Source organism: Eumetopias jubatus, unplaced genomic scaffold, assembly GCF_037043125.1.
Source record: "Eumetopias jubatus isolate StellerSeaLion01/CBP00866 unplaced genomic scaffold, mEumJub1_p1.0 scaffold_2, whole genome shotgun sequence".
In the NCBI taxonomy this organism is placed as follows: Eukaryota; Metazoa; Chordata; class Mammalia; order Carnivora; family Otariidae; genus Eumetopias; species Eumetopias jubatus.
In genome coordinates, this window is record NW_028274808.1 from 72,408,649 (window position 1) to 72,436,219 (window position 27,571).

At 37.5% G+C, this 27,571-nt stretch overlaps 1 protein-coding gene across 1 annotated transcript; it reads left to right on the forward strand.

Moving 5' to 3' along the window:
- The first annotated feature begins 1,079 nt into the window (after positions 1 to 1,079).
- On the forward strand, positions 1,080 to 26,938 carry MAP9 (microtubule associated protein 9). Its single transcript, XM_028104295.2, has 13 exons — positions 1,080 to 1,154; positions 1,925 to 2,009; positions 3,112 to 3,432; positions 9,414 to 9,631; positions 12,285 to 12,378; positions 13,933 to 14,171; positions 15,819 to 15,889; positions 16,910 to 17,078; positions 18,239 to 18,328; positions 19,747 to 19,908; positions 20,041 to 20,186; positions 20,358 to 20,490; positions 26,399 to 26,938. The coding sequence occupies exons 1-13, from the start codon at positions 1,080 to 1,082 to the stop codon at positions 26,519 to 26,521; spliced, it is 1,926 nt and encodes a 641-aa protein (XP_027960096.1). The 3' UTR covers positions 26,522 to 26,938.
- The last annotated feature ends 633 nt before the right edge of the window (positions 26,939 to 27,571 follow it).

The following is a 27,571-nucleotide window of genomic DNA, read 5'->3' on the forward strand; positions in this document are numbered from 1 at the left end:
TCTCCGCTTTTAGTCCCTCCCCTTTGCTCAGTCTCGCAGAGCCGGCAGGCCCAGGTCGCGGCGAGAGGCTCCTGCGCGAGGCCGGGGGCTCAGTCCTTAAGGTAGCGGGAGCCCATCGCAGGATCGGCTGGGGTGGGTACAGAACACGGGTCTTGGGGGGTCTCGGAGGAACGGGACGTGGACAGCGCTCTTTTTGCACGGGCCTGGCGAGTGCTGGGAGCTGGGCGGGCAGACGGCGCGGTGCTGTGCGGAGCCGGCTGGGACCCGAGCGCCACCCGGCCGGGGAGGGGAGCCGTCCCCGGGCGCGCGCTGCGGCGGACGGCTAGGTGGCCGAGGCCCAGGCCTCCACTCCGAGCACCAGAAAAGTTCGCGGGCCCATTCGTGCAGTGATTTTAGTGCTGCCTATCATGGAAGCTTCGTTTTGTTTTATCTAGCCCCATGAGCACTGTTGTGAGAGGGAAGAGCGACTGGGAAAAAAAACAAAAACAAAAAACATCGCTATTGCAGTTTAGCATTATTGATCTTTGTCTTTCACTAGAGCTGTACGCAAGCTTTTGTTTGTTTGTCTTGGTTGTCCTTCTAGTTGTTATCTTTTATGCTGCCGATCTCCTTAGGAGTCTTTTTAAAATAAGGTATGGCTGTTTCATGGGCAATGTTATATTTCTTGAATGGAAGAGAAGGGAAAAATAAGGTGTATTTTAATTGGCAACATTTTAGCATACTAAGCTGTTGCAGTCGTTTATTTGCTCATACTTAAAATAATTGCAAAACTATTTTAGGATAACTTAAATTTGACTTTTCTTTTTTTGATAATAAACTCGTGAAAATTTTATATTTCTTTAGAAGAACTCTACATATTTAAGTGAATATGTAGTGCAAATGTTCATGAGATGCTTTTCTTAGTTGTTCGCTCTTTTTTTTTTTATAGCACTAAAGGGTAGTAATAGAAATTCTCAAGTTTGCAAAAAAGTCTGATTTGTTTTTTGTATATTTCAGACACCATCAGAGTTTGAATTATTCCTATTATTTATTAGCTGTTTTATAAAGGTAAAGAGTAAAAAACAAAAAAAAAAAACACTATGTCTGATGAAGTTTTTAGCACAACTTTGGCTTATACAAAGAGTCCAAAAGTCACTAAAAGGACTACTTTCCAGGTAAAGTATTTCAAAACATTTTTTTATTTTGAATGATTTTAAAGGTAAACACTGTATTAGCAATGTTGGACTTGAAATAATTCTAGAAAGGGCCCTGTATAATGCAGGAGTATATCTTACATTCCTGTGGAGGTTTTGCAGTTGATCGTGTTTAGGCTTCAGTATTACCAACTCTTCTGTGTGGCTTTCAGACTACTTAACTAGCTTCACTAATAAGTTCTTACTTAGTTAAGTTTAACTCAACCTTTAAAAGTTAAGTTATATAGCAACTTCAAATTTGCATATAATTTTTTTTCTGTTATAATAACATTTCAGTTTTCACTATCCAGTCACCACCATTTTGAACTCAGCCTCTAAGTTTGCAGTATTAGTTATATTTATTACTGCAATATGCTAAAACAAAAGATCTTAAAAAGTACCAGTTTCTTCCAAAATTCCAGTTTGTAATAAATCCTGTCTAAATTGAGTCCTGTCTTGTTTATTATTCTCCCGCCCTAATTACACCCTGTAATTAATTTATTTGATATTGCTTCTCTCTTCCAATTGAACTGTAAGCTCCATAAGGAGGAGGATCTTGTCCGTGATGTTACACACTGAGTCTGAGGGCTTGGGTGCATGGCATAAGGTGGGCTTTCATTGAATAGTTGTTATATGAATGAAACCTGAGTTTGAAAGCCGTTATTAATCAAGCATTGTTTGTGTAAAGAATTAATTCTAAATATGAGACCTCTATGTTTGGGTGGAAATTGATTTTAATTATCTCGTTTCAGGATGAGCTAATAAAAGCAATTACAGCTCGCTCAGCCAGGCAAAGGAGTTCCGAATACTCAGATGACTTTGACAGTGATGAGATTGGTATGTGTGAATATGGAAAAGTACGCCTCTTTTTGCTTCCTTAGTTATGTTTAGCTCATCCCTTCAAAAACAATCACGTTAAAATAATAGCTGTATATACACTGGTTTTAAATTTCCAACTTTTTAATGAGTAAGAAGCCACTTGTAATCTTCAAGAAGAAGTTGTATGATTGTCTTTGTTTCTGAACGGTGTATACTGAAAATATAAATTAACCGATAGCAGGTTTGAAATAAAAGGCTGTCTGTTGTAAACCATGTTGGACACACCAGTGTCAACCCTGTGAGACTCTGTAGTGAATTAAAAACTAGAGCCCAGAGAACTAAACTTTGGTGCCATGTCAGAATCACTTTTGTAATGCTTTTTGTAAATCAGATTTTTTTGGCTGTAATAGGGGCTCAGTTTTAAAAACCTAGTGTATCAGTGCTGGTATGACTTGATTTGGTCTCTTTTGATTATGTAAAAATATTAACATTTTGGGTTTCAGGTGGAAGCATACAGAATTCTGAACTTGAAATTCAGTGCTTTGTATGTTAATATTCAGTGAATGATTTTTAATGTTCTCTGAAAATAATCAGAACAGTGGTTGAAGCATTGCTATATAGTTAAGTTGGCATTCTTTAATATTCTTCTCACAGTAAAATCTAATACTCTAGTATGGATGAAATTGTAGTACCGAAGTTTTTATGGAAAATAATATAATCAGCTAATAACTAGTAAAATTCTTCTACTTACCAATGTTTTTGATTTTATATAGTGAAGTCGTTTGCAAATAAAAGCTCTACAGTCCAAAACCTAATTTAAGTATCCTATGTCATTGTTATTTTGAGGAACATTTGAATGACTGCTCAGGGTAAGCGGAGGGTTTGACCCACAATTCACATTCAATAAGTAAGTTTTGAATAAATTAATGAAATTGAAATTTTTATTTCATAAATACCAATAAAAACTGCCTAAGTTAGCTGTGTTTTAGAGCTGCAGATACTTGCATCCATTCATGGTTGTAAATTCATTTCTAGTCTTTAGGGTAATCTTTTTGATTACCGTAGCCTTCACAACTTTAAAAGAGACTATTGAAAACATTTTTTCTCTTCCATTTTTCAGTTTCCTTAGGTGATTTTTCTGACACCTCAGTAGATGAAAATTCAGAGAAGAAAAAAATGAATGATTTCCATTTATCAGATGATGAAGAAAAGAATTCTCCAAAACTGTCTTTTTTGAAAACCAAGAAATCAAACAGTGACATAATGAAAGATGAGTCAGTATTCTCCACCAAAAATGATGAGGAAATGGCACCTGATGGTTGTGGAGACATGGTTGGAACTCCCTTATCTGAATCTCAAAATAAAGACCAGGAAATTGAAAAAGACAAAATTAAAATGAAACCTAAACCCAGAATTCTTCCAGTCAAAAGCACATCTTCAGGTAATTCACGTTACTATAATTGCATTTCTTGAAAACTTATTTATTATTTTTAAATTTTTTTTAAGATTTTAGCTATTTATTTGAGAGAGAGAGAGAGAGCACAAGTGGTGGGAGGGACAGAGGCAGAAGGAGAAGCAGACTCCCCCCGAGCAAGGAGCCCGTTGTGGGATTCGATCCCAGGGTCCTGGGATCATGACTGGAGCCGAAGGCAGACGCTTAACCCACTGAGCCACCCAGGTGCCCCTTGAAAACTTATTTTAAGATAATCAAAAAATATCTTTATGTGGTAGCTAGTAAATATTTAAGAAATAGACTTAACTTTTTAGTTTTAGAGTTATAAACCAAAATAATGGAACCATAGAGAAAACTCGTAATTCTGATGTCCAGTTACATGTCAGTCTTGCATCTATGCTGGTGCCTGATAGAAGGCCAGAATACCTTGTCATCCACAGCTATGGCTCCCGAAGTTTCTAGGTCCAGGCTTGCAAGGCCTTTGGGCTTCAGTTTTGTTTTTAGCGATGGGACTGCAATGCAGTCCTTTCTGATCCATCTTACACTCCAGAAATTAGCTACAGCAGGAAGGAACTAGTCCTTCAAACAATCATTTCCATGTCATCATTTGCCAGAAAATTTTTTTTGACATTTGAGTATGTGAAGGGAGAGAGGGAGAGAGTTTTGTTTTTTGACATTTGAGTATGTGAAGGGAGAGAGTTTTGTTGTTGGTGGTGTTATTTAAGCCTCCAACTCTACTTCAGAAAAGAGAATCTCCATTTAGTTTCTCTGTTCCCTGGGAAAATCCACTAAAACTCAGTTTTCTGAAGGGAAGTTCCTGATGTGATTGGGAGTACAGTAGTTTCTCCACAATTCTATTGAGCTGTAGGCACAGTGGAGCAAAGATGGAGTGAAGCAGGAACCAGCCTCTCTGAGGTCCCCTGAGCCACCACACAGAAGCAGGGGCATAGAAGTTTAAGGGTTTGGTGTCTTTTAGTCATTTTTTCCTGTTTTGTAGAAAAAATATTAGTCGATACTAACCTTCATAAAAATTTCTTTTCTTTATGTCATCATTAAATACTCTACTGGTAAATATTCGTGCTTCACATATTAGATATCACTGGTAACATCAGACAGAACTTTATTTCAGACATATATTAGGGAACCACTCCTTCCCCCACAATCTCACTGACTTTCAAATATGAACAGGGCAGGGACTATTAGGAGAAAAGCCACCATATGTTAACTATACGTGACCTTGGTGAATAGGGTAGGCCTTATTGTCCTCATGAGGAGGATAAAACCTGCTCTTCTTGTTCTACAGAATTGTTGTGAGAATCTGTTGAAGTATATCTCAGAAACTATACAATTCTACCAAAAATATAAGCACAAGGCATAATGAAACAGAATTAAATTGCTGAAATGTACCTTCCCAGTGTCCTAAATAGTATCAAAAATAGAGAGAAAGGGAACATAATGGAATTTGATGAATAATCTAGTAGTTCACCATTTCCCAAAGTACCTTCTACAGTTTGTTCATTGGTATTATTGGAAAAACACAGAACTATAGAAATTTTAAAGTAATTTCTTTGTGAGAGAATTTCTTGGAGACATTAATAAAGAAATATTAACAGGGAATTTTTAAGAAGGATAGAACAGACAGTGTTTCCTAGTCCTAATGACTTTAGAAATCTATTTTTGTGGATTATATTTATCCTATTTGTCTTGATTCTGAAAAGCTTTCATTAGGTAAATAAGAAAATGTAAGCATACAGAAGCTAAAAGTTGGTCTGATATAGGTAGAAGAATATAATTAGAACTTTATGGTAGATAATCATCAATAATCCACCTATTTAATACCTTTGTTTAAAAAAACCTGTGACGAATTAAAATGAATAGAGAAATGCCGTCTCTAAACCACAAGATGGCACCAGGATTCTAAATACTATACACAAATGTGCAATACTTATTTTTAAAATCATTAGCCATTTGCAATTTACTATATGTTATATAAAAATAATTACCAAAAACAGGTAATCATTTACACTTAATTATAAAAGAAAGCATTTTGAAAATGTATAGATGTATTTTTTCTTTCTGAAAACTTGACAGTACTTCTGGGAGTGGAATTTTGGTATAAAATATATTAAAGTCATTATTCCTAGGCTCTTCAGATTGAAGAAAAAAATTGAGATTAGTGGTTAGTGCCTGGCATATACAGTTCAGTAAGTATTTTAATGTATAAATGAATAAGTGAGTGATTCATTGATGAAAGAAAGAGTGTGGCTCACAAGCTAAGTTTTATCCTTTTCTAAATTTTTAGACTTTTTCTTATAAAGTTTGGAACTTAATGTTTTTAATGTGGTAACACATTGCAGAGTAGCAATTAATGCCTTATAAAAATATTGGAACCTGAAAGTTTCCTTTGTTCTTGCTTGTCTTTTGTTAAAAGTGCAATAACTAGACTCTTTCACTTTATTGAGTAACTGTCACATGGGGAGTGATTGCAGAAAGTAATTTTCACAGGGTATTTTGCTTTTATTTTAACATTAAAATGACTAAAGTCATGAACTTTGGAGAAAGGATGCTCTTGCTTTAATCCCACAAACTAGAGTTTATGACCATGGGCACACAACCTCTTTGTTCCTCATTTTGTCTGTAAGGTAGGCATAATAGTTGAGCCTGCACTAGTGGTTTGAGGCAGTTAAATGAGTTTATATATTTGAAGTGTTTAGAACAATCTGGCATAAATTAAGCACTTTTCTAAATGCTATTATTTTGCATTTGTTCATAAGCAGATCATTTTATTTTTCCATACATGTTTATTATGAATACAGCCTCTTTCACTATGTTACAAGCACTGTGATGATAACCACGAATATGACATTAAAAAGACATGGTACCAGAAAAAAAAAAAAAAAAGACATAGTACCAATCCTCCAAGACTGTCTTAATCCATTTGGGCCACTCTATCAAAGTACCATAGACTGGATGGGTTTTAAACAACAGAAACCTATTTCTCACAGTTCTAGAAGCTAGAAGTCTGAGATCACAGTGCCAGCATAGTCAGGTGAGAGCCCTCTTCCAGGTCTCGGACTTCACATTGTATCTTTACATGGTGAAGGGGCAAGGGAGCTCTCTGGAGGCTCTTTTATAATCCCCTTCATGAAGGTTCCACCCTCATGACCTGATCACCTCCCTACTGCTTGATACCATCGCCTTTGTGGTTAGGATTTCAGCCTAAGAATTGGGGGATACACAAACATTCAGACCATAGCAAAGACTTTGCAGTTTAATGTGAAGGTATATAAAAGGTGTAGTAAGAACACAGGAAAGTAGGCAACTTAATTTACCTGAGGGCATTAGGGAAGGCTTTCGGGAGGAAATGGCAATAATAGTTGAAACTGACAAATAATGGTACCCCTCCCTACTCAGGCGTCTTGGTTGTAAATGACTCAACTCAAACTTCAGTGGAAAGAGGAATTTATCACCTTATTGAGCATGGATGTGAGAAGACCTCTCTTTAGGTGTGATTAAGTTTAGAAACAGTACTTTCATGTCATTTGGATTCTCCACTTCTGTCTTCCCTCCCTGATTCCCAGACCTTCTCACTCTCTCCTCCCACCCCTGTCACTGGCCCAGTTACTCCATCCCTTGATCCTATATTCTTGGTCTCCTATATTTTGGACCTATATTGGTCTGTTTGTCTCAGACATCCCTTCACTTGGCAGGAGTAGTCCCCAAATGATATCCTTCCAGCTTCATGACCTTAAAGGCATATCCTCCAACTCTAAATAGAAAAATATGGACCTGACCGCCTGCTGTGGACAGGGGAGAAGTTTCTGTGATAAGCTGGGATGGTATGCATTGTGGGCCCTCCCTTCTCATTGAGGTATGGAGGACATCTTTGTTCACCCACTAGAATTATAAGGATGGAGAAGAGGAGAAACTACCCTGAAGAAAACAAGAGTGATAAACCAAAATAAACAAAACAAAAAAAAACACACACACACACACACACACAAAAAGCAAAAAACAAAAGAACACAAAGAAAAGAAAGGAAAAGAAAAGTTTACCACAGTTATTAATGTTCACTGAGCACTTACCATGAGTCAGGTACTGTGCTATGCACTTTATTTTCTCACTCAGGTCCCACAGGTGCCTTAGGAATTCTTAACTCATTTTACCAATGGGAAAACTGAGCTTGTGGAGGGTTATATGGTTGTGTAAGGTTACAATGTTAGTAAGTGTCAGAGCCAAGATTCAGATATGAAATACCTGAAATAGGCACACTCATACAGACGGAAGGTAGAATGGTGGTTTCCGGGGGCTGTGAGGGGAGGAAAAGGGGAGCTGCTGTTCAATAGGTGTAAAGTTTCACTTAACGCAAGGTGAATATATTCCAGAGATCTGCTGTACAACACCGATCCTTTAGTTAACAATACCGTATTGTGCGCTTAAAATTTGTTAAGAGGGTAGGTCTGTGGTTAAGTGTTCTTACCACAATTAACAGAAACTGACTCGACACCATCTTTCAGGCATTATACAATATTCTGCTTACACTGAGGCTCAATTGACATGCAAGCATTTGTCAGGAGAAGAGGCAGGAAGCAGACATTCTAGGCGGAGGGATCAGCTTGAGTAGAAGTATGGTACCAGGCGGGGGATTGCGGCCGAGCCGCGAGACCGCAGGGAGCCCGGCATTTCCAGAGCACAGATTGCAAAGTGGGTGTGCCCGTAGACGAGGCAGCGCCAGCAGCCGGCGAGAAGACCGTAAGACCTCGTATCTTGTTCACAGGCACTTAAGCTCTTACTCCGTAGGGTTGGACGCTGGGGAGCCATTGAGGCATTTTGTGGAGAGGAGCGATGTGATCTGATTTTCATTTTATAAATACCTCTGAGGCAGGAATCTAGGAAAGAGCGGATGAGGAGCTGACGGTGGGGATGCAGAAAGTGGGATAAATGAGAGATGTAGGAAGAAGAATCAGTAGGGTATCCTGACGCGTTGGATATGGGGGGAACCTAGGGAGGAATCCGGGATGGCTTGAACATTTGGCCAGAGTTTAGACCACAGCTAAAATTGGCAATGAAGCATTTATAGCAGTGCCAGCTTGGTATGATGATGGAATCTTCTAGTAGCTTTCGTAAGCCCATGTGTAGATAAAGAGGAGGAAGGTGGTGATTATTTCAATTTTGAAGTTTTGTCGGAAGAAAACACTGGTAAACAATGGAGAAATGAATATGCATAACAGGTAAAATTTAGGCAAAATGTTTAGGTAGAAAACTTTCTTATGTTTTGAGGGCTGGAAGTATACCAGTGTTAGACTGTTGTTTTAAACTTGGAAGTAATGGAAATAGTAACTGAGAAATTTTAATAACTCCAGGGAAGTTTTATGGACTCAGAGAACTGCAGCTCATAAATGGAGTTCTTCATTCCTCCGTCCAGGGAGAGCGAGCACTTCTGTCCCCAGTACTCACATCATCCTCATACTTGTAACAGAACTTACCTTTCTCTTGGACTTTCTTTTGTTTCAAACCACCTCCCCTCCCATCCTGTAAAATCCTTGGACAGGGCCATTGTCACTGTCTTGATTAGGAAGTCCGGTAATGTGAGTAATGTGTACAGGGCCTGGCAGCCCTCACTGCAGGTTAATGGATGAGCCCCCCTCCTGTTATAGAGGCAGAAACTGGGGCACAGTTGGTGTTCTGTTTTCTGTTTTTTACTTTTTCTCGAATGCTATGAGAGTTCATAAAATTGAAGAGTTAACTTGTAACAGGTGTCCCAAGGACCAAGTATACTAGTTCCTTCTAGGATGGCAGCTACTTTTAAAAAAGAAAATTGGATTAGGGACTATTGCTTATTTGTGCTTACGGGAGCCCTGTGTAGAGAAGGACTGCCCGGGACAGAGAGCCACGGTGCACAGGCACGGGAGGGAAGTCACGGGCATTGTTTTATATGCCCACGTTAAAACGGTTTGTTTTTTCAACAGAAAGCAGCAGTGGCCTCGAAGCAAACAACCCCTTTAAGCCTTCACCTCGGCCCCGGGGCATGTTGAAGAAACACAGCCCTGGGGACGTGAAAGATGGGCTAGGAGAAGATAAGACAACTGCCCTCCATGAACAATTGGAGGCACACTCTGCACTGCCCCCCCTTCCAAAGCTACTAGAAGCTGAGAAAAAATCCTTCTCCGGAAACCTGGATCCTGAGGTTAGCACTACTGTTGAACCGCTGAATTGTGCTCAACTGAGGTCTTTGCGCCTGATTATGGAAAAGAGAATATTTGTGTACCTGTGTGTGTGCACGTGTGCATGTGTGTTTATGTGTGTGTTGTACATGTTTTCTTCAGCAATTGATAGGGAAATAATCTAAAGAGGTTTTTTTTTTTGTTTTTTTTAAGATTTTATTTATTTATTTGACAGAGAGAGAGCACAAACAGGGGGAGAGGCGGAGGGAGAAGCAGGCTTCCCGCTGAGCAGGGAGCCTGATGCCGGGCTCCATCCCAGGACCCTGGGATCACGACCTGAGCCGAAGGCAGACGCTTAATGACTGAGCCACCCAGGTGCCCCTAAAGAGTTTTTTTTTAATATACAGTATTCCATTGAGTCTAAAACTTCACCTACTCTAAGATATGGCAAAGATGTAGCATTATTTTATGTACTGCTAAGAAAGAAGAAAAACTCTGCCAATTAATCTATAATACACCAGTATTATAAAATGCATCATCCGATTTCAGAGAAAGTAAAATGTGAAAAAAATGTGTTGCCCTTTTGAATCGAGGCGATACTGCCTATCTTTCATCATAAGAATTTATAGTTTTATTCACATATCTTTGAGTTATATAATCTATGGCTAAGGACAATATAGCCAGTGTCATTTTATTCACTTGGTTTTATTCACTTAACAAAGGTATATTGGATGATCATGACACTGTCCTGTATTTGGGGGGATCTGCCAGAATGGGAGTAAATGTGACTCTTCAGGATTTCATCAGAGAGTTTCCTGTATATTGTGATGGGGAGGGGGAACGCTCGGCCCCTTCTCTTAAGCCGACTGAACCACTCAGGAACCCTAGGTGGGTTTTTAAAAAATATTTATTCCGCTTGGATTTCGTTGAGCTTTCAGGATCTATAAACTGATAATTTCTATGAAAAGGAAGTTTTAAGATATTTTTCCTGCCCTAGTTTTCTTTTCTCTCCTTCTAGGACTGAAATCTTTGATGTCTCACCTGATCTCTAAAATTCTGTTCATGTTTCTTCAGTCTTTATTCCCTTTGTTTTTCAGATTGAATAATTTGTATTGCTCTGTCATCAAGTTCACTGCCCTGTTCTGCCATCCCCTATCTGCTGTGGTCTATCCAGCAAATTTCTTATTTCAGTATTGTAGTTTCCAACTCTATAATGTCCATTGGGTTTTTGGGTTTTTCTTTTGTATTTTTCATATCTTTAAGATCCCATCTGTGTCAGCTTCCATGCATGCGTTTCCTTTAAGTGCTTGAACATATTTATAATACCTACTTTAAAGTCCTTGTTTACCAATTGCAACATCTGGGTCATCTCTAGGTTGGCTCCTGAGGACTGTTTTTGGGGTTTTGGGGTTTGTTTGGTTTTTTTATGAGTATGCACCACCATTTTCCATTTCTTCACCATTTAGTAACTTTTTGATTGAATACAGGATATTATGAACGATATGTTATAGAGATTCTCGATTCTGTCATGTTCCTCTGAATATGTATTTTAGTATACAGATATTGTGGCTGGACTCAAACTCCCAACTCTGTCTCCCTTGCCATGGGTATCAACAGAAATCTGTGCTTAGTCCTTTCAGTTTCTAATTGCTATGATTTCACAGGATCTTTTCTGATGTCTTTTCTATGCCATGCATAGATGAGCAAAGGGTTTTGGGTGAGTTTAATATGCAAATTTGGGGGTTCATGCCCACTACAACTCTTCCTCAAACTTACTGGCTGATCTTCTCGTCCTAAACTCTTATCTCGTGCTCCCTTAAGCTAGTCCAGTAAGGCTGTAACTTTGTACCACTTGAACTGCACAGATGGGTGAATGCACTCAGGCAGAAAGCTACTAATTTGCCAGTCTCCTCTGCAAAGCTTTGTCTCTCAAGGTAGAGTCCTGTGTTTCAGCCCTTTTGCCATCTTCCGAGATGGTTTCTATTTATTGCTTTTGACAAATAATTGTCTTTGTACTATAAAATATTGTGGAAATGAAAAATAGCATTTATTGTTGATTCAACAAAGCCAAACTTCTTACATTATGATACCATCAACTTTAGGCTAGATTACTCTTCTCTAAAGAGATGTTTAGTTCAGGTACACAAATATAATTATTTCATTTCAGATATAATTTTCAGAATTTTAAGGAAAACTCAAGTGCATGAAATCTGTACTTTTTCTATCTAAATATTTGGTAGTAGCTGTCTACTTGGTTTTATAAATTGCTTTCATTTGGACGAATAATAATATTTGACACCAAAGGTTTTTGCCTACTGTCTCCTTTATGCTTTCTTAGAAATAAGAATTAGAGAAAAAGATATCAAATCTTTGGCTCAAATATTTATGAGATTTGATTTGAGAGCAAGAATTTTGAAAATCACTGAAAACAAATATCGAGATGCCAGTTCAAGAACTAGAATAGCTACTTTAGTGACCCCTTTTATCCAAGACACCAAGGTTTGAACGTAAAGCATGTTAGCCTCCATAGGCTTAATGCTTTGGTGTTTCAGCAGCAAACTCCTAATAATGATGATTTCAGAGTTCTAAAATTGTCTTAATAATGCTGTTGCCCTACCACAAATCTTAAGAACTAAACCTACATAGTAAATCCTTTTTTTTTTTTTTTTTAAACAGGCTCCATGTCTGACAAGTTTATCATCATCATCCCTTAAAGAAAGTCTTGAAGATTCCTTTTCACCAGGATCTGGGGGTAAAGCATCCATAAAAGGTGGTTATATCAAAATATTACAGCTTAGTTTATGTGTGAACTCTACATTGCTTAGAATCCTATTTGTAAAAGAAAGAATACATGGTTATAGGAATGACAGGTTTGTATTTGCCTCAGTTTTAATCCCAACTGTGCTATTTACTAACCATGTGATTTTAGATGGAGAACTAGACACAGTTCCAAGAGCAAAGTAACTATTCTCTCTGGCCCTGTATACTGATTTTTTAAAATGGGGATCATAAGAGCAACCTACCCCACACGGTGGCTGTGAGAACTAAATGAGTTAACGATACATGTAAAGCACTGAGAACAGTGCCACAGTAAGCACGCAGTAAGTGTGAGGGGTGAGTTGTCAATGTATTTCTTTCCTTAGTCCTAGGACTTGTAGCTTAATGAGATCTATAAACTGATAATTTAGAGCTAAAAGGCATCGCTGTTTCTAGGACCGAGATGTGTAAAATTTATTAACTGCTTACTGTGTAGCATAATATTTGTCATTTTACAGATGAGAAAAACTGAAATGCAAAGATAGTGGGAAACATACCCAAGGTCAGTGATGGAGCCATGATTTGAATCTTTGGCTCCACAGTCCTTGTTCTTTTTACTGAACGCATTGATTAGCAGCTCTAAAGAATCCATTAATGATACTTGGGAGGCATGAGTGCTCGCCAAGTGAAAATGTCTAACTCTAATTACAAAATTATTGTAAATCCCGCTTACTTCAAAACAAGTTTCAAAAATGGCTGTAATGGAAGCGGCAGAATTAAGACTTCGGCAATAAAGATACAAGGTTGGCCAGTAGGTGGCTCTTAGTAGAACTGAAATTTGGTGAGGACTGATTACTTTCTGTCGAACATTCCAAAGTGGGGTAGAGAGAATAATGGAAGCAGTTCTGTGATAGCAAAACTGAATCTTCTCATGCCAGAGCCTGAGACTGTCCCTTGGAGCCTGAAAGGGAAGAGCAATAGGCCCACCTTTAATGCCTGTTACTAAAGGCAGGTATCAGAAGCAACACTGCATCTTAGCAGGAATAAAACTGCCTAGAGGATGCTTTATCCTGTGTGATGACTCTTCTCACGCTGCATGAATTCTTGGTTCTCCTGCACCTCTACGGGTTTACAACTGTACTGCTTGTGCCTATGGTAACAGAGAGATGTGTGCCTCCTGCTTATACAGCCTCTCGTTCCAGCGAAGAAACACAGGCTTTGAATAGAACAGATATGGCCGTCCTACTTACTTGGTTTATTGGCAGCAGGAGCTTTTGGTGTGTCTTTATTTAGGGTAGTTATTCCATTCTCTTTACTAATATGATGTTTTTTTTTTCTAAGTATTAGGTATGTCAAATGTTTTAGGAGATTGAGTAGCCATTTTCTCTTTCGTAGATCACTTTGGAGAAAAGTTTATTCAAGTTGAATATAATAGCTCTCCTTGTATTTTATTCCGCAAGACAAAGAGATTATAAACAATCCTCATTTAGTAGAAAGCGAATGAATCTCTTATCTACCGTATTAGTTCAGAAGAGAGTTTTAGTTTTGTGACTCTGTCTCAAAATAGATCAGAATGAAGAACTCCCTGAAAACCACATGAAATCAAATGAAAATGAAGAGAATTCATTTTTGATAGACTTTGTTACTACTCCAATTGAGAAATCCCAGGAAAGTCACGTGATTACTAATGACCTTGAAGAAGAGAAGGAGAAAGCTGAACTGATTATGAATGACTTAACAGTTGATCCACCACTATTGAAATCTCAGAGTATCTTAATATCTACTGACGCAACTGAATCTTCAAAGGTATTTGTATGAAATTATACCTTTTATACTACAGCTTAAAACTCAAAATAGACTTTTTAAGTATTTTATCTGCCTCATTATGTACTTCTGAATCGTTTGTGGAAAACTCATCTTTTGATAATAGTATATTGTTGGGTAGACAACAGAATCAGTAGAGTTTTACTTCAGGGAAGGTTTACAGTGAATATAAGTCAGTATTTCTTTAAAAATTATCAAAGGTATATGATCATAATATACTCTTAAATACCTCAGAATTACAAACTCTTTAAGTGGGTAAGTTTCTATAGGTCTTCATGTTAAAAAATGCAGCTATCTGGAACAATTTCTGAGGCTTTGAATTAGTGGAAGTTACTCCTGTAGATATCATTTTTAAACATTTTACAAATTTTAAGGAAACGCTTTAAGAAATGTTTATCAACATCTTGCTTGTTTAAATGGATGGACAAGATTATTATCAGAAACATTATTATTATTATTATTATTATTATAACCTTGAGAGCCACAGTTTCGGTGTGTAGGATTACTTGTCACCTAGCTATAATGTACCAGAATACTATATTTTTAAGATTTATGGTGTAGCATTTTTAGTTTTTATTTCTCTTGAATTTAGTCTTTATTCCTTATAGCTGTAGTTAGCTGGTGGCTATGTATACTTACTATTGGGAAAGGTAACAGTGCTAGTTTGAAAACCTGTGGTTGAATAGGACTTGTATAATACAGAATATCAGTGCTTTGTATTAAAATTTATGGGGAAGGTTCATTAAACCATGTTCCAGGTATATTGTTCCTAACCACTTTATTTAGGAAAAGTCACTCATGCCAAGTTAGTAATGTGCTTACGTCTGTGGTCTCACTTCAATGCTAGCACCTGTCTGTCTGTGTAAAGTAAAGAAGTTACTCCATAAAAAGAAAAAGGGTATTCTGGAACTTACAGACAGGATCCTAGAAATGTCTGATAAAGGCAGTTCTAAATAAAAACAGGCAATTTCTGTATAACAAGTAAGATCGTAACATTTCTTTTGATTGAATCCTTGGCTTTATCCTTACTCCCTCCTGCAGGACCTTCCTCAAGTCTGAATCACATCACTCCCTTGCTAAAGTCTCTTGGTTGGATTGTCCTCAGAAGAATAAAATGCAAACACCTTCCCGCATCCTCAGGACCTCACGCTATTCTTCTCTGACCATATTCATCCACTCTCGCTGCCATTCACTGTGCTTCAGCGTCATTCACCTTTTTCTGTTTCCCAAAATCATCACGCTCTTTCCCTTCTCAGGCTCTTAGCACTCACTGCTTCTTTCTTTCCTTCCACAGACCTCCCTTCATGTGGCCCCTTTCTTCCCATCTTTGTCTTAGCACTGCTGTCAAGACCTCGGGGAGGCCTTCCCTGGTCACTGTCATGAACGTAACCCCTCACCCTAGTCATTGTCACTGGACCCTAGTTTATCTCCATCGTGACTCACTTTCGATTTTGTGTTTCATGTCCGTCACCCCTCTCTAAAATGTAGTGTCCTTACGAGTTTCCAGAGGCTGCTGTACTTGAACATAGTAGATGCTTTAAGAACATTGATTTCCTGGCAGTTTGGCCTCCAAGCCTAACTGTGATAATTATGGTGAGTGATCCATCTATGGTATTTTCTCTTTAATAGAAAACCATTGAAGACAGAAATATGAAGAATAAAAAGTCAACCAATAATAGAGCATCCAGTGCATCTGGCAGGTAATAAAGCTATCCTTATCTGAGTGTACGTTCCAATAAAGCTAGTTTTAATTCAACTTATGTAAAGTGAATTTCCTTTGGTATTATCTGACTTTCTTTAAATTCCCATCTCATGAATTGAATGAAGTCGTTACTTCATGATAAAACTCCTCAGTTGATCATACTCCTTTATGAAAAGGAGTTGATTAGGGGTTCTCTGTACTCTACATGGTTCCTGGGATAGAGTTGCTTTCCTGTTTTTCCTCAGACAGTACATACACAGTAATAGAGCTGAAGTCCAGCTTTATACTTCTCTATTAAGTACCTTTGTCTCACACATGGAAACTGTACGTAAAACCTTGAGGTTCTAAGGACTAAGTTGGTTTATTGAAATGATAAGACTCTGTATTCCTTCATTCACACTGAGGATAATGAATGCCTAACTCATAAATGCTACTCAGAACCTTCTCAGTCTTTTAAGTTACCATAAATCAAATAAAACAAGCGTCAGCAAACTTTAACTGTCAATTGCCAGTTAGTACATGTCTTAGACTTTGTAGGCCGTACAGTCGCTGTTGTAACTAGTCAGTTCTGCTGGCGCATCCGGGGAACAGCTATGGTGCAGAAACTCACGAAATAAATAAACTGCATAAAACCAGATCGCGAGCCATATTTTCCTGCCAACCCCTGAAATAGAGGTTGTTATTCTAACTTTATATTTAGAGTTGTTTTTTGTAACAAAATGATACAAGAGATTTAAAATCTGCTTTCTTAATATTATTTTTTCCATGTAACTTGAGATGTAGTCCATTTTTCTTAAAAATGTTCTAATTATAAATATCTTGAAAGAGCAATCAGTTTGAAGCTCTTAGTAGACTAAGAAAAAACTATCATTTTCCTTTTTTATCATCACTTTCAAAGTACTTATAATTTATTAATTTACAATATAATTTAAAATATAGTAATTGCAAATTCTAATGAATTTTTCTTCTACCAAGTGCAACTGTAATATTTTATGTTGATTTATTTGGATCTTTTCAGGTTAATGACCTCTGAGTTTTTAAAGAAACCTAGTTCTATAAGGAGACCTCCATCGACAACTACCTCTTCTCACTATTTAGGGACTTTGAAAGTCTTGGACCAAAAGCCTTCACAGAAACAGAATGTAGAACCTGAAAGAGCAGACAGCATAAGGGCAGCTGTTTACCAGGTAAAAAGGAAAACATTTAACAAAAAATGAAAAACTGATCATGTAATAAGGTTACCTGTTTATCAAGGAATAAAATGACCCTGTCAAAAATAGTGGCTTAATACTTAATTTATTGGGATGTTCTTTTATAATACCTCAGCAACCCAAAGGTTTTTTTTTATTAAATTTTTTCCTTCCAAGCTTTGCTTAACTGATTCGTGGTTGTTTAAGAGAATACTCCATAGCAACTTATGAAAATACGATAAAAGCAAAAATACTGTTAAGGTCTATATATGTTTTTATACTTTTTCTCCTTAAATGTATATACTTTTTCTCCTTAAAATGTATATTGTTAAGAACAAAAAGAGTTTTAATTTTTTCCTGAGACTTTGCATTAAGCTTACACAGAAAAAGACTTTCCTGATTTTTTCACAGTTCCAAAAGAGGTCCTTTTTTTTCTGTCTTGTTTGTTATACAAAATAGTACCTTTTAGAAAATTGTACTTGTAAATTTCGGAGAAAAGTGTTAAATTATGTAGCCATTATATTCAATCTTTGAAGTCTGTTGTTATATTTTCCTAACTCATGCTCATCTTTATATATTAGAATATTATCAGAAAAAGAAAAATGATACTAGTTTATATAGAACTTCTAAATTTTGTGTTTTGCTCTTTTAAAATTTCTCAGGTGCCTCACTGGCTCAGTTGGTTACGTGTCTGCCTTCAGCTCAGCTCATGATCTCAGAGTCCTGGGATCGAGCCCCACATCGGGCTCCCTACTCAGTGGGGAGTCTGCTTCTTCTTCTTCCTCTGCCCCTCTCCCCTGCTCCTGCTCTCTCTCTCAAATAAATAAATAAAATCTTAAAATAAAATAAAATTTCTGTCAAATATTTCAGAAATGGATAAGAATTCTGATTCATTTGGGAAACAATATTACATAGTTGTTTTTTTTTTTTTTTAAGATGTTATTTATTTATTTTTTCGAGGGAGAGTGAAAGAGAGAGAGACATCCTGAGTGTGGGGAGGGGCAGAGGGAGAAGCAGACTCCCCACTGAGCAGGGAGCCTGATACAGGACTGGATCCCAGGACCCTGGGATCATGACCTGAGCTGAAGGCAGACACTTAACCAACTGAGCCACCCAGGCACCCTGAATATTACATAATGTTTTTCTTGTTTTCACAGGAGTGGTTAGAAAAGAAAAATGTGTATTTACATGAAATGCACAGAATTAAACGGATCGAAAGTGAAAACTTAAGAATCCAAAATGAACAGGTATTCTGAAATATAGAAATGGAAAATATTCTGGGTTTTTAAGTCAGTAAAATATCTCTGGGTAACATTTCTAAATCCACTCTTTTTTTTAAATGGCAAAATAACATGTATATAAAAGAATTGATCACTGATTTTCTCTGGTACTTCACACATTTTTAGTTTGTTATAAATAAGCCATCTTACATAAAAACAGATGCTCAGAGATTTCTGGTTTTATATGTGTGGAATAGATTTGACACGACTGATTAGGAACTTATTACTTGTGACCTCCTATTCACTCTTTCTTTACTTTTCACTGTTAAAAATTGACTTCAGTCTTACAGCTTAGCCAAGAACGTAAAGGGTCATCAGGTAGGAACCTCCAGTTTTCCTCTTCCCCACCTTGAATTTTATATGTATCCTTAAGACCAGCTCTCACCTGGGCTCTTGACCCGTATCCTTCCCACTCACTGGAGCTGACTCGTTTCAGTCGGGCCTGTACCTCGGTCTCTACCTCTGACTCCTGCCTGGGGGCCCACAACAGGCTTAGTTCCCTCCCAACTTCTAAACTAGAAGCCCTTCCCTGTGCCGCCGAGTACTAAATGGATTTAGAAGGAACCCCGGGTCCCCAGTGCCCGGGACTGCATGGAGCAGCCGTGTGTGGGTGCGCCTGCGTCCCCATCAGCACCTCTGTGGCCTTAGACGGCTGTGCTCAGTGCCCGACGCCTTCTCGTGTCCCGTTCGCACCTCGCTGAGGTGGCTTGTACCTTTACTTCTAAAGCATGTTTTCTCTTTATAAGCCTTCATGTCATTTAGCGTTAAGCAATAAGGCAAAGAATACTATGGGATTGGGTGGCGGTAAGTCAAGTAATAACATTCTTACCGAATCCTCACCTACATCTTTTCCGGTCTGGCACCCAGTTTCAACATTCGGGCTGTGTTTATTTTGTAACAGTTTTATGCTTTGATGTCAGTCCAAACTCAGGTTCAAAGCAAAGATCGGGGCTTCCTGCATGACTTGGCAGGTTGACCTCACTCTGACTTACTTTATAAGCCTGGAACTTTCCTCATCTTTTTCTTGTAATGGAAGGTTTTATTATGAGCATTTTGCAGTAGCACTCAGACTATTATAGTTTATTTTGATAACATTTGTTTAGTACACTTCCAAAAGAGTTCTTTCCCATGAATAGCAGATCAATATCTGATAAATGATTTTAGAAAAGGACCTTTTAAGCTGCAATGAATAATTCTGATAGCATTTTTTTTCTAAATCCTTTTGGTCCCAGCCATTCTAAATAAGTTACCTGCTTTGAAAAACAATGTCCAGAAATGATGACTATGAAGGGAATTCAACACAATCTGTATGTGTGTGTCTGTATCTACCGCTGTCTGTCCATCTGTTTATACACACATGTCCGTCTCTTATTTTTTTGAAATAGAAAAGAGCTTCTAAGAGAGAAGAAGCGTTAGCATCCTTTGAGGCCTGGAAGGCTATGAAAGAAAAGGAAGCAAAGAAAATAGCTGCCCAAAAAAGGCTTGAGGCAAAAAACAAGAAGAGAACGGAGGAAGAAAATGCCCTGAGAAAGGGAGAAGCGCTGCAGGTACTCAGTGGCTTGGCATCCCTGCCTGCATCATGTCGCCTTCTCTGACTACTGTAGATTAGTGAGGAGCTGTGGCTCTTCTCCTGTGATCACTTTCACAGTTAACAAGAAAATCGTTGTGAACTTTTTCAGGCCTTTGAACGATGGAAGGAGAAAAAGGTGGAATATCTTAGAGAGAAAAATAAGAAGGAGAGAGAATATGAAAGAGCAAAGAAGCAGAAAGAGGAGGAAACGATTGCTGAGAAAAGGAAAGATAACCTGACAGCCGTTGAGAAATGGTAATCCCAAAGGATAGATTTCAAGTGAATAACGCTTTAGGCTCTTAAAAAGATTATTTGCTTGAAACTTACTAACGCATTGCCATCTCATTATGGCAAGGATATATTAGGGAATCTTTATTATTATATCCTGCCCGTTAACCGTCCAGTGTTCTCTACTATCCTACATAGGAATGAAAAGAAGGATGCTTTTTTCAAAGAAAAGGAGAAAGAGAAAATAAATGAGAAAAGAAGAGAAGAACTGAAAAGAGCAGAGAAAAAAGATAAAGATAAGCAAGCCATTGATGAATATGAAAAATGGCTGGTAGGTATTGTCCGTTAATGGTCTTGTGTCTTGTGAATGTACTTTACTCTTGACTTTTCCATCCGTTTCCATCCAGTTCTCTTTGTCTCTGCCTACTGACCATTTTTACCTGATGCTGCCCTGTGGAATCCATTCTCTCCCCATGTCTGTCATATTGTCTTTGATTTACTCATTTCTGTTGACTCTTCTACTATTCCCTCAAGCACTCAGACTTAAAACTTCAGGCATAATGTTCTTCCTTATCTGCATCCCGACATGCAGTCACTTACCAATCACGCCTGTTCTTGCTTTGCAACGACTCTTACGTCTAAAATCATGGAGAGCTGACAAGCGCACTGCTTGACGGTATGCCAGACTATTTTAGATGGGACTTGTCACGACACATAGTAATACTGAACTGAATAGTGAGATAGTTATTCCATTTTTTAAGTTCTCGTTTGCTCTTTCTAATGACCCCAAGGAGAAGGTTTCGTTTTGGTGTTGTTTAGCGAAAGAAAGTTTGGGAGGAAAATGTCTAGCTGGACTTAACATTATTTTGTTTTTTATATTTTTTGTTTGTTTAAATGTACCTATGCTTATAGTATTTTTCATTGATGTTAAGCAAAATACTGGTTTCTCTTAAAGTATCATTATAAATATGCATGTTTATCATTTTTTGACCAAGTAAGGCATTCATATGAATAAGTACTTTATACATGAGGAGGTGACACATTCATATGAGTGGTTAGCACATCCCATGTTGCAGCAATCAAAACATGTAAAATTGCTCCACTGGGTTTAGGATCCAGTTGAGTTTCTTTCCAGTAGGAATTCTTGTCAAACCTATTTTGAATTCACATCAATCTGCTAGTTAAAAATACTGTCCAGCATATTTTTTTTTTTAAAGATTTTATTTATTTATTTGACAGAGAAAGACACAGCGAGAGGGGAACACAAGGAGGGGGAGTTGGGAGAGGGAGAAGCAGGCTTCCCGCCAAGCAGGGAGCCCGATGTGGGGCTCATTCCCAGGACCCTGAGATCAATACCCGAGCCAAAGGCAGACGCTCAACCAACTGAGCCACCCAGGCGCCCCTGTCCAGGGTATTCTGTGGTTGTATTTCTCTGGTTAGGACTGAACTTGAGCAGCCTTTCATTTGTATAAGGGTCATTTGTAATTTTGTTTGTCAATTGTTAATTCACAGACTTTGCACATTTTTCTCTTGGTCTTTTTCTTGATTTTTAGAAGTTTGTTTATATACCAGGGAAATTAGCCTGTCATTTCTGGTAGGAGTTACAACTACTTTTTTCCCATTGCTTTGTTGGTCTCTCAACTTTGCATATAGTACTTTATGCCATGAAAAATGTTATTTTATTTTCTGGTGTCAAATTTATCAGTCTTTTGGGTTCTGATTTTCAAGCGTAGTTGAAAAAAACTTTCTTTATAACTCGAGGTTAAATGAAATGCTCCCATTTTCCTTCTAGTAACATTATGACTCAATATCTTCACATTTTAACATTTGATCAGCTTGTAATTTATCTTGATAAAACTGAGATACATGATTTGGACTTTATTTTTTCCAAACTCATCTCCTATGAAATAGCCTATCTTTTACCCATTGATTTGAGGTACTGCCTTTGTTATATGATACCTTCCCAGATTTTAGGGTCTGTTTCTTGACTTTCTGTTCTGTGGTCAATCTCAAATCTCATGGTACATATTCCAGTACCATACTGTTTCATTATCAGGGCTTTATATGTTTTCATATCTGTTTTGGTTAATCTTTCTTCATAGCTCTTATTTCAAAGTATTTCTGACTGTTACTGTTTACTTTTTCACATCAACTTTAGAACCAGTAGTAGCTAGAGAGGCATGCAGGACACAAAGCAGACTATTTAAGATAGGATAAAAACATGGAGCACTTAGGAATAAACTTAAGAAATGTGCAAGACCACTAGGAAGAAAATTTTAGAGCACTTCCGCAGGACCCAAATGAAGACTTGAGAACATGGATCAAAACTGCTCTTGGATAGAAACACTCAGTCTTATAATGATGTTATAGATGTCAGTGCTCCCTGAAGTAATTTACAAATTTAATGTAATCCTAATAAAAATACCAACAGAAGGACTTTAACAAGGTTCTTCTGATTATTCCAGATAGCCTTATTGATCATCTTAATTAATATTAAGGTTGATAATTAATTGCTTATTTCCTATTCTGACTTTCTTAGCCCCTACTAGTAAGAGCAGACTTGTTTCATGTTTCCCTCTCTCCCCCCATGTTAAATGGAATGGACAAAAAGGGGTTTGTTCAGTCAGTTTCTGTGGACACAGCCTAGTCATTGCTTTTCTGCTCCCTAGTTGGAGGGTCTGCCTCTCTCATATATAAAATGATTAACAGTGACCCAATTACAGTTTTTTGGGTTTTGGGGGGGGGTTTGTTTTGTTTTTCTCAGTTAGGATTCTGAAAGGAGATTCGCTCTTTGCTTCAGTAGGAGTAGCAAGCATGGAGCAAAATGTTAAGACAGAAAAAAGGAATTTCATTCCTCTCTTCATTCCTTTTGTTGTATGTAAATAATTGTATGCTGATGGAAACCTTGCATTATGGTATTCTTGTGACACCTCTCAATTCCATACATATGCTGGTGAAAGAATCATAGACACCTCATAATTTACCAAAATGCTGCCCCTCCCAAGCCATCCAGCCCGCAGAGGCAACATTGTCTAAGGGTTCCTGGATACTGTTGCTCTTTGAGAAAATCACCAATATAAGGAAACCACCAAACTTTATAGTGTTAGCAGAGACTTGGAGAAATGAAGAGACAATCTGAGCTGCAGGATGAAAAGAGCAAGTATTACTAACGTTTCAAGCATTCCAGGATTAATGTTTAAATTTCATAGTAATCCCCACATAGTCATTTCTTTGAAGGGAGTGTGTGCAGGGAAACAAAATGGTTCTAAAATTCATCCAGTATAATAAAAATGTGAGAATATGGATGATAATATTTTCAAAATAAGATGAAGTGTAGGACTGTTTCCGTCAAGCAGTAAAATATAAATTTACCATTCCACTGTCCCATGAACCAGCATTCTTCTCTCCTGGATTATTCCCATCACTTTCCAAGATGTATAATTCTTAATTCTTAATTCCTCATTTGCCTCCAGATGTGGCTCCACATTTCACTGCTCTTTTTTTTTAATAGCTAAACTTCTACAAAGTTTCATTTACACTTCTTGGTTCTCCGTACCCCTTTTACCCTCAGCACACTCCGGGCTTGTCTCTTTCACCATCACTCTACTGAAACTACGCTTGGAAAGTTAGTTTTGCCAAACCATCTAGCCATCCAGTTGTGTTGTTTTCTGCTGCATTCCCCAGACCTCTCAAAACATTCTGCGTGGTCGCTTTCCCCTTCTGGGGAAAGGAATTGTTTTCTTCCCTGTTTTCTTCCCTGGCTGCCCTGCTCCCCTGGTGTTTCTCATTTCTCTGCCTTCCTCCGCAGTGGCACTGTTGACTTCTCTTCTCTTAACCTGTGTTCCAGATGTTACTGTGGCCTGCAGAGCCCACAGCACCTCACTCACCTGCCTTTTTATTCTCATCTGGTACCCCTCCTGTCTTCCGCCCAGTTTGAGTCGTGCTGGCTCACGCTGGTTCTCTCGTTTCCTCTCACATCCCATGTGTCTCCCACATGTCGGAGCCCTCACACACACTGTTCGCTCTGCTTGGAATGCTCTCTCCTAATGCCTCTCACAAGGGGCTTCTCTTACCCGGCTTGTCTCACTTTGAAGTGACTTTCCCTGAATCCACTTTTCTTTGAACGTAAGTACTCCCTTTTATTCTTTAACAATCACAACAACTTCTTTATATGTTCCATAGAAATTCTCACCATTTGAAATGATCTGTTGTTTATTTAATTGTTTATTAACCATCCGTTTTGAAAATCCCCTGAGGGACAAGGACCGAATCTGTGTGTTTGGATTTTAGAATCACTTTATCCCTGGTCCCCAGTAGGTATACTGCTTGACCCAGTGTAGGATCTCAGTGCTGAACAGTTGAATGAATGAACACAGATCAAAGCAATGTAATACCAGTAAAATAATAGACCCCCCTCAGGATCTCTCAGAACCTGTTACAAGTAAAGATGTGCCATATAATAAAGTGACACAAATTAATAGATGCAAGGATACTATAACTCGGGTTATTTGTGTGATATTTGGGCATGAAATCACTTCAAAGAAACAACGATAGAAACTTCAAAAGCACCTAAACATTAAATATAAAATGCCAAACAAGAGAAGAACTGAAAGAAAATAAAACACTATCAAGTCTCATGGGGATAAGGTGCTTTTCTAAACCGAGAAGTGCTATAGAAATAACAAAGGAAAACATGAACAGATATTGAATTTAAAATCATTAATGCATTAACATAAAAAGTCAGTGTAGGTGCTGCTTGGAGGGTGGATTCCTACAGCTGCTTTGGAAAATAAATCATTTCCCAGCAAAGTTGAACATACTAATACCCTAGAAAACCAGCAATTTTACTCCTAGGCATATACATGGAGAGAAAATCTTTTAAGTACAAGGAAACAAACAGGGATTTTTATAGTATTGTTCTTACATGGAAAAAAAAAAACCATCATGTTTTCAACAACAACAAAAATAGGTTAACAAATGGTGATAAGTTGACATGCTGGAATTCTATGAATATTTTGTGGAATATCAATGAACTAGAGCTATGATTCACATAGATGGATCTTAGAGATATTAAGATGAATAAAAAAGGAAGTTGCAAAAATATATATAGCATGTTACATCTTACTCTAATAAAAACATGCAAAACAAAATTACTTGTTTTGGGATTAATAACATTTATAATACAAGTATGAAGAGATGCACTGGAATGCTAAGCATCAAACTGAGAGTAATGGTTACCTCAGTGGGGTGGAAAGGAAGCAGTGCGATGAAGGGATGAACACAGAGACCTTCAAAAGTATCAGTTGTTTTTTGTTTTTTTTTTCATAAGGCAGATGGGCACACAGGCTTTGATTACATTACTGTTTAAACAATTGTCTTGGCTGAAATATTTAATTTTTTTTGGCTAAAAAGGACTAAAATTAATGTAGATAAAATATTTGCTTTGCAAAGATAATATTTATCATATGAAATATAAAATTGCCAAACATTAAAAACATTGATACCCATATAGTTAGATGAGCCAGATAATTGAGCAAAAAATTCACAAAAAGGCTAAGAAATAAAAATGTGCTCAAGCTTAATAATAAATAAGCAAAGAAACATGAGACTTAATTTTCAACTATTTATAAAAATTTTGAAGTATCCCTGCTGTCATGGCATATTCAACCTTTGTACCCAGTAAATTTAGTTCTGAGAATCTGTTCTCGGAAAGACATCACTAGGGGCGCCTGGGTGGCTCAGTTGGTTAAGCGTCTGCCTTCGCCTCAGGTCATGATCCCAGGCTCCTGGGATCAAGCCCCGCATCGGGCTCCCTGCTCAGCAGGGAGCCTGCTTCTCCCTCTCTCTCTGCCTGCCACTCTGCCTACTTGTGTTCTCTCGCTCTGTCAAATAAATAAATAAAATCTTTAAAAAAAAAGAGAGACATCACTAACTTCTCATAATTATACTCTTTGAGTTACAGAATTATAGGTCTTTTTTCCCCCATTTTTTCATAACTTTGTTTAAATATTACCACTTTTAATATGAAAAAATAAGTGATCAAGTGGTGCATTAATACCTGTTGGTAGTATACTTATAAATGAGCAATATTCTCAGCCACTATTCCTTTATAACCAGTTAAATAGGAAGTGACATTTAAATGTCTTATAATAGATTACTTTGTTCTTTAGCAAGCAACTTGATTTGAAAATAATGCTTATATATGCATATAAATTTATAGTTTTCTATTTTCTTTTTAGGAAAAAAAAGAAAGGCAAGAAAGAATTGAACGAAAACAAAAGAAGCGTCATTCCTTTCTTGAAAATGAGGCACTTCCTCCCTGGAGCCCTCCAAGCAGAACTGTGTTCTCAAAAGTGTTTTGATGATTCTCATTTTTACATTATTTAGTTATTTATCAATTCTCCATTTTAGCCACTATTTATTCAATTAGTTATAGTTAGAAGAGTCTATTTTAATTAAGTGCCAGCCATTTCCACTGACAATGGGAAAAATGCTTTGGTGTTTAATCAGTGAAATGATTGAAAGCATTTTTTTGGACTGTAGATAAACTGCCTCAAATGAGAAGGTAAAAATCAGATTGCTCTTACCATTCTAATGACTCTATCATGTCCTCACAGTCCTTACAATCAGATGATCCATGGTCACTTTCTCTAAGCTGTGCATGGTATTTAAGTGTGTTTATTCCCCAGAATGAAAAGGAAACCATCTAGGTACTATAATCATTGAAATAATTGAATCTCTGAATGATTGTGCATCTAGATTCAGGTTTTAAAAGGAATCGTTGCTGGGTGTGTGTGTGTGTGTGTGTGTGTGTGTGTGTGTGTGTGTGTGTGTATTATTCCCCCCCCCAAAACTGATCTTAAGCTCGAGCAGTTGCACTTAAACTGTGCAAGTTAGAGTTTCAGTCAGTTGAGGCAGTAGTTCAGTAGAACTTGAATCATCAAGGCATTTTATTTAAAACGTTTGCCTTATGTTTTAATATGAGTTTTATCTGTCTCAGATCTTAACGTGACAATCGTAGGCACTTTATAATGACTAGACCTCTGAAATTTGTCTTCTAAATTCTATCTCACTTTATTATTTCAGTGGTACCAAAAAAAAAAAAATATCAATTTCTTGGTAGTGAATATACTTACACAGTAGTTATGGAAATTCCGTAAGAGCTCAAGGTCATTATCACTGTTAATAATTTTTTCCAGACTAAAGCCATAAAGGTGATAAAGGCAATTTTTGATCTCTTAGCTTATCCCAGAGTCTTAAAGCTTATATTTAGAAGACAGCTGTATAGGAAGACAATTTGTAGAAAATGCCCAAAGAATCTTTATTTATCTATCTGATCACTGCATATCTTTATATTAGTTGGACTTGTACTTGAACTGCTCAGCTAGTTTATCACAGACCAAATGTATGCT

Excerpts from the sequence above, each read along its gene's own strand:
- MAP9 (XM_028104295.2), top strand. The coding sequence starts at position 1,080 with ATGTCTGATGAAGTTTTTAGCACAACTTTGGCTTATACAAAGAGTCCA. Across the intron at positions 14,172-15,818 it reads ACGCAACTGAATCTTCAAAG|AAAACCATTGAAGACAGAAA; the intron begins GTATTTGTATGA and ends TCTCTTTAATAG. Across the intron at positions 20,491-26,398 it reads ATGAATATGAAAAATGGCTG|GAAAAAAAAGAAAGGCAAGA; the intron begins GTAGGTATTGTC and ends TTTTCTTTTTAG.